This window comes from Agrilus planipennis, unplaced genomic scaffold (assembly GCF_000699045.2).
Source record: "Agrilus planipennis isolate EAB-ADULT unplaced genomic scaffold, Apla_2.0 scaffold84, whole genome shotgun sequence".
Classification (NCBI taxonomy): Eukaryota; Metazoa; Arthropoda; class Insecta; order Coleoptera; family Buprestidae; genus Agrilus; species Agrilus planipennis.
Window position 1 is genome coordinate 978298 of NW_020439025.1, and position 7898 is coordinate 986195.

The 7898-nt window shown below is 41.2% G+C and overlaps 1 protein-coding gene across 1 annotated transcript; it reads left to right on the forward strand.

Annotated features, from left to right (window-relative positions):
- The first annotated feature begins 2178 nt into the window (after positions 1-2178).
- Positions 2179-5265, forward strand: LOC112904982 (uncharacterized protein K02A2.6-like). Its single transcript, XM_025976393.1, has one exon. It carries the CDS (start codon positions 2179-2181, stop codon positions 5263-5265), a length of 3087 nt encoding a protein of 1028 aa, XP_025832178.1.
- Positions 5266-7898: the final 2633 nt, after the last annotated feature.

Genomic DNA, 7898 nt, shown 5'->3' on the forward strand with positions numbered 1-7898 from the left:
ACCTCTTTTCTTATATGTTATCATCATCATCATAAGGTCGTCAGTCCTATGACTGGTTGGACATGCACCTCCACTCTTTTCTATCCTAACCTAATCTTCGCGTCCCCATAAAACTATTAAAGCATCCAACATCCTTGATTATTTATTTGTGAAAAGTGTAATCTAATTTAGGCCTACTACATACTGCAATGTTCGTGGGTTTAACAATATTAACTTCTAATACTGATATCGACAAAAACTATTTATTTACACTAATTATTGTAGAACTTGATATCGTAGATAGTATTACTACGAAATTTATTCCCCGAATTAGATACCAACAACAACCAACTTGCCGTACGACCGGTTTTCTCCACCCTAATGAGCCCCGATTACCTGAGTAACCCCTTGCTACAACCGAAAGTCTACTTAACTATGTACTTTTCTCTACTACTTTAATTATTTTTTTTTAAATCTTCAATTTTACAAATGCCTTCTTCCTTCTCTTCTTCGGTTGTAGTTCCTATCTTATATTAATTTCTCCTTCTGTAGTATAGTTATTTTAGTGTCTATCATTCTTTTTTTTGCACTCATTATTTTCTCTTTTTATTAATTTTTATCGTAGATTCACGCTTCTTTTTTTCAACCCTACATTTTCATGCATGTCTTGTCGTTATTCACTGTCAGTTTTTTTATTCTTTCTCGCGAACCTAACTTTAAAAACGAATTCGTTTTTATCGTTTGTTTTCGCCCTTCCCTTATCACCCCACTTTCCACCCCTCTTTTTTCCAACCCTTGCTTGGTGCTGGAGTGCTGTATAAATAGCCGTGCATTCCTCACTACCAACAAGGCTCCCATATTCCACCGACCCGCGGCAAGGAAGAAGGAGTCAGTCGCCAACCAACCAACCCCAAACTTTATATTTGTGTTTGTGCCAAGTGCTATCTACTCGATTGTGTCCGCAGTAGTGACTTTGTATATATGTATGTATATTCACCTACATCAACTTCAACTTGTCCTTTTCTCTCTACATTAACTATCTGTTTGTCTATAAATTGGTATTGTTTGTATATATATTTTTTGTCTTCTTTGCTATTGTTTCGTATGTATATTTTCTGTCTTTTTGCTATAGTTTGGTGTATATATTTTTTATCATTAGTATTAGTATATAGTGTGTAAATAAAAGTGTATCAAGTGACGCCCAACGCGTGGGGCCAGTGAAAAGGTATTAGTGTAATACAATCGTATCCATACCTTGAGAGCGAAAATGCCGAGGAAAACCGGGTCAAAAGCCAAACACGTAGACGAAGAAGGTGACACACTTCTTGGAGTGTCTAAACACCAAGTGGCGCCCACAACTTCTCACCCGATCCAATTATCATCCCAGCAACTGGAGAACATCTTACAACGCGTTCTCACTGTGTCGAGACCATTGCCAGCTGCACCTTCATTCAAAGGTGAGGTAACAGAGAATCCCGAAAACTTCCTGAAGGACTGCGAGGACTACTTCGAGAAGTATCAAATAGAACCCAGCGAGCGACTCAAATTAGTCGTGAATCAACTGCAAGGCAATGCGGCATCATGGTGGCGTCCCTACCAAAATTTTCCCATGCTATGGAAAGACTTCCGGGTTCGATTAATAACCAAATATAATCGACCGGAAACTTTAATAGCATTAAAGGCGCAGTTATACAGCCAGAAACAGGGGGTCAAAGACAACACCGAAATGTTCCTGCTAAACAAATTGCAGTTAATACAACGGCTGATACCTGATGAAACGGAAGACGGTTGTATCCAGCTTCTCATCGAGCTAGTCCGACCAAGCATACGGACATTCTTGAGAGCACCAAGACCAACTTCCATAGACGAACTTCTTCGAAGAGCTGTCGAGATCGAAGGCGATCAAATGCAGACACCAACAACGAGTCAGAAGCGAGAGGAAGTAACGACGTCGACCAAATCTTCTACACCTGTGACGCCATCCCTGCCAAGGTGTCATCATTGTCCGGGAAAACACTTTCACCGGGACTGTCCAGTATTATCCGAACGACGCTCTCATCCGGGAAACTGGAGACAGGCCGAGGAAGGAACTTTCGTCCAATCCCCTCAACCAAGGCCGGACGTTCGCTCGTCGTAAACAACCAGGCAGACGTAGCATCTGATTCATGGTTGCCCAAGGTACTGCTAAACCTGAAGGAGATGTACATTGAAGCCCTAATAGACACGGGAGCGTCTCATAATTTTATAAGCGCCCAATTAACTGAGGATTGTAGCGTTGCTTCTTCATCATTACGCATTGCCAACCTCGCTAATGGGAAAAGTATGCGTATCTTGGGTAAAGTCCGTATAACCATACAAATTGGAGGATGTCAGCAGGAAGTTGAAGCTTTTGTCGCCGAAGGCTTACAAGAAAGGTTCATCCTAGGGGTTCCGTGGTTACGGGGCAGCAACGCTACCTGCGACTTTGAGAGAATGTGTGTTCACTTTGGCACAGACACACGGCACACTGTTTATTGGATCCGACCAAAATCACCAACTACCACACCGGCCGCACCTGTTGAAAAATTGGTAACACACAATTTCCCTCCAAAGTACCAGACCCAGTTTCAAAAATTGGTCGATGATTTTCAAGAAGTGTTTAAAAAGCCTACTTCTCCGACGAAAACCGCTCGACACGTCATCCGTCTGACTAAAAACGAGCATTTCTGCCTACCACCGTACAGGTATTCCGAAGAGAAGAAGAGACTAATCCAGGCCCAAGTCGAGGAGATGCTAACGGACAAGATTATTGAGCCAAGCCAGTCCCACTACAATTCTCCCGTAGTAATGGTGAACAAAAAGAGCGGCGATCTAAGGTTCTGCGTGGATTTCCGGCGCTTAAACAACATTACACACGATGAAGTTTCGCCTCTTCCGGCGATTCACGAAACACTCAAGGCAATAGGGAAATCAACCATATTTTCGACGATTGACTTAAAATCGGGTTATTGGCAAATTCCCATGGATCCTGAATCGCGGCCGCTCACAGCATTTACTGCCCCAGACGGCGGAAAGTTCCAGTTTTGTGTAATGCCTTTCGGGCTAAAGGGAGCTCCTGCTACCTTCCAACGGACAATGGGACAAGAAGTGCTGACAGGATATCTCAGAAGATTTTGTCTGGTTTACTTGGACGATATCATTGTGTTCTCCAGTTCATGGGAAGAACACATTCAACATCTCCGACGTGTATTCGAAAGATTACAGCAACATAACCTCGCCTGCGCTCCCGAGAAATGCGTCTTTGGGTCCAGAACAATTACCTACTTAGGTCACTGCATCTCCGCCGAAGGAAACTCGCCACTCCCTAGCCATTTAGGAAAAATTTCTGAAGCACCTGTCCCAACAACGTGCAAAGAGCTGAAAAAGTTTCTAGGCTTATGCAATTGGTTACGAGAGTATCTTCCACGTTTTGCAGAAATTTCGGCCCCTCTTACTGACCTACTAAGCCCCAGGAAAAAGTGGAATTGGACGCTGGTATGCCAACAAGCCTTCGAACAAATCAAAAGTCTAATGCAACAACCACTTCGACTTCATCGACCGGATTTCAACAAAACATTTATCCTGCAAACCGATGCCAGCAAGCAGGGTGCTGCCGCTGTCTTATACCAGGAGGGTCCAGAGGGCACCAAGCACATTATTTCGTACGCAAGCACCCGTTTTAATCCCACTGAGCAAGCGTACCATAGCAACGAACAGGAGTGCCTCGCCATCGTTTGGGCAATAAAGAAGTACCGTCCCTACCTGGAGGATAAGCGGTTCATTTTAAGAACCGACAACCGCACCATCACGTGGTTACAAAATATGAAGGATGCACGCGCGAAATTGACTAGATGGGCTCTACTATTGCAAGAATTCACATTTACTCTGGAACACTGTCCGGGAGCTACTAACCATTTGCCGGATGCCCTATCCCGCCTACCAGCCGAAGAGCTTGTACCTTCAGATAGCGACGACGTGACTCGACTTCTTCCTCCTTGCAACCGCAGTTCAGCTACCCCAGAGATATTCCAGGTCCAAGTTGAAACGCTTCGCGAGGAAATCCGGAGAAAACAACTAACGGACCCGGCTATCATGCAGCTGTGCCAGCGGTATAATTTCCTGAAGGAAAATCCTGTCGGCCACACCGAAGAAGACGTTACCTTCCTACGGCGCTACCGTGTAAGTGACAACATCCTTTGGGAGAAAGAGACGAACGTTTGGCTTATTGTAATACCAACATCCTTCCAACCACAACTGCTACAAAAGTATCACGACGAAGCTGGACACCCCGGCATCCAAGAAACCACCCGCCGAATGTCGCTGTTTTATAAATGGGAAAACATGAAGGGCAATATTTCAAATTACATCCGCCAGTGCCGCATATGTCAATGCAGCAAAAAGCAGCGAATCACTAGAGCACCGCTTCGACCCCGACAGCCCGATAAACCGTGGGACACTATCGCCCTCGATCTTATGGGACCTTATCCTAGGACCTCGCGTGGGAGGAAATTCATTTTAGTGGTCACGGATCTTTTCTCCCGTTGGGTAGAAGCATTCCCCATAAGCGCAGCCACTACTGCCGTCGTCACCAGACTACTGGAGCAGGAGGTTTTGAACCGATATGGCTACCCCCGTGCAATCCTTACGGACAATGGTTCCCAATTTACCAGCAGGAATTGGAAGGCCGCTTGCGTAAAATGGAAAGCGCAACATTGGACAACAGCTATATACCATCCACGGGCGAATCCCACGGAAAGGCGTAACCAGGAAATTAAGACCGGTCTGCGGATTTATCTGCAACAAGGCGATCATCGCACATGGGACACCCACTTGCCGAAAATTCTCTTCGACCAGCGCGGCCGAAGGAACGCAGCCACCGGCACCACCCCTTATTACGCACTTTTTGGACGAACACTCTTAAGGCCAGGAGAATGGGATAATTCCAACGACGAGGACGTAGCGAACCTACCCACCTACCAGGAAAGGACCGATGATATTCGAAGGCATCAACAGGCTTATCAGAATCAGCGAGCTGGCGCCGCAACCAGAGACATACATCCTTATGAGCATGGACAACAGGTGTATTGCAGGGAGCAACCCCTTTCCAACGCCGAAAACCATTTTCATGCCGGTTTTGCTCCTCGATGGTCAGGTCCCCACATAGTCCAGGGATATGCCGGTGGAAATACCTACTGGGTCCAAAAGGACAATCGATTGGTGAAGATACACCATGATCATCTACGGCCTGTCCCGGCTCCAGGGATCTAAATTTCGTTCAAACCAGGGGGGAATTGATATCGTAGATAGTATTACTACGAAATTTATTCCCCGAATTAGATACCAACAACAACCAACTTGCCGTACGACCGGTTTTCTCCACCCTAATGAGCCCCGATTACCTGAGTAACCCCTTGCTACAACCGAAAGTCTACTTAACTATGTACTTTTCTCTACTACTTTAATTATTTTTTTTTAAATCTTCAATTTTACAAATGCCTTCTTCCTTCTCTTCTTCGGTTGTAGTTCCTATCTTATATTAATTTCTCCTTCTGTAGTATAGTTATTTTAGTGTCTATCATTCTTTTTTTTGCACTCATTATTTTCTCTTTTTATTAATTTTTATCGTAGATTCACGCTTCTTTTTTTCAACCCTACATTTTCATGCATGTCTTGTCGTTATTCACTGTCAGTTTTTTTATTCTTTCTCGCGAACCTAACTTTAAAAACGAATTCGTTTTTATCGTTTGTTTTCGCCCTTCCCTTATCACCCCACTTTCCACCCCTCTTTTTTCCAACCCTTGCTTGGTGCTGGAGTGCTGTATAAATAGCCGTGCATTCCTCACTACCAACAAGGCTCCCATATTCCACCGACCCGCGGCAAGGAAGAAGGAGTCAGTCGCCAACCAACCAACCCCAAACTTTATATTTGTGTTTGTGCCAAGTGCTATCTACTCGATTGTGTCCGCAGTAGTGACTTTGTATATATGTATGTATATTCACCTACATCAACTTCAACTTGTCCTTTTCTCTCTACATTAACTATCTGTTTGTCTATAAATTGGTATTGTTTGTATATATATTTTTTGTCTTCTTTGCTATTGTTTCGTATGTATATTTTCTGTCTTTTTGCTATAGTTTGGTGTATATATTTTTTATCATTAGTATTAGTATATAGTGTGTAAATAAAAGTGTATCAAACTTTAAAACACTATTAAATTATTACTAAAATTAGGTTATGAATTATTCCATTTACTACTGTTGATATATCACTATTCACTATGCTATTTATTTCACTGCTATCACTGCCAATTTATTTCTGGATTCACTTATGCAACGGTCAGTTTATTTCTACTCCTCTCTGCGATCGTCTCTTCCTTTAAATACTCTTTGTTTACTTTCGGAAACCTTCTGGAAAACATCGGGATAGTTAATTTTTTCTTTGAACTGTTCAACTGCTTTCCCGGAACGCAGGTCTGACACACACATTTACAAATACGGCGCACATGCAGAAAGGCGCACGCGGCTAGTCGGCGAATCGATAAGCCGTTCACGCACACGTGTGCCCGATCTCACACAAACACACTCGTGCTCGCTACAATATAAATAAATCCTCTGAATTCATCACATTATATTACTTATTTCAATACATCAGAAGTTGATATCCACTCCAATCAGTATTCTATTGCTTTTTTGATAGATTCAGAAAATTTTTTAGTAATCCTCAATTTTATTTATAAATACTCATCATATTTAGTGTGAGCTGTAAGTAGGTAATATTTAACAAATTCGCTCAGAACATCTCTACATATTCTTCCAGTAACACATACGTCAGACGCATTGAATGAAAATAATAAAGGCTTCTTGCTTCTATACTAAATCTGGAACACTGGCAATTGCTTCTATTTCAGCACTGCAGGACAGTTGTTTTGTTTAAACAAATTGCCTTCTCCACTTTATATTAAAAGCTCATTAAAATTAACTTCCTTGTTCGTTACCTTATGCCTTTAACAATTTCCTTTTTTTTTGCTAATAACGTAGGTGTTTATCATCAAACATAAATATTTACGCTTTCTCTTTCTTTTTCCTTTTCAGATTGTAAAAACAGCAGGTTCTTTTGTTGCTGTTATGAGAAACAAAGCCGGAAATTAAAAGAACATTAATAAAAACAATACATGAATAATGTTTATAACAATATAGGTATCATATGTGTAGCACCTTGCCTATTTGTTTGAATATTTCAATAAAACACTTCACCTGCTTTCACCAAGCGTTTTATTTATAAAGTATAAACTAAAGGATTTGTTATTATTCTCAACCTTTCAACGTTCCAGTGGTTACGAATATGTTAAAAAGTTGCAGGTTCTACTAATTGTTGATATTTTTTCATCAACTATTATTTATTAAATAGTTTCCTTAAAAATCGAGTTTAGTGTAGTATCTAATTTACAATAATTTTAAACTTTAAACGTGAATGTTCATACAAAATTATTTTGCTCTATATCAACCATTTCAGATGAAAAACTTTCGATAGGTATAAGTATTACCAACATTAAAATTAAAAAACTATAAAAAAAGTTAAATGTCTCCAACTATTTCGGCGATTAGTTGTACATGTAAGTATTAATGATTAGGAGAAACGTTCAAGGTATTGTATTCCCTCGGCTAAGCACTATACGATGAACGAATCATTTGAACGTGAATTGTCCAGGAATTACTTCAAAACTGGATAAGGTTTTAATGAGTTGAACCAATTTCCTGAGTTTACTTAAAAGTTAAACCTTTTCCCTATTTTGATGTTTTACAAATTCCACCTTTTGACGAATCGACAGAAGTGATAATCACAAAAGCAATTTAGTATAGTTTATTCTCTTTGTACAGACAATTAAATGAGATATATTTAA

Bases quoted from the DNA above. Each gene is read 5' to 3' on its own strand.
- LOC112904982 (XM_025976393.1), top strand. From the start codon at position 2,179: ATGTACATTGAAGCCCTAATAGACACGGGAGCGTCTCATAATTTTATA.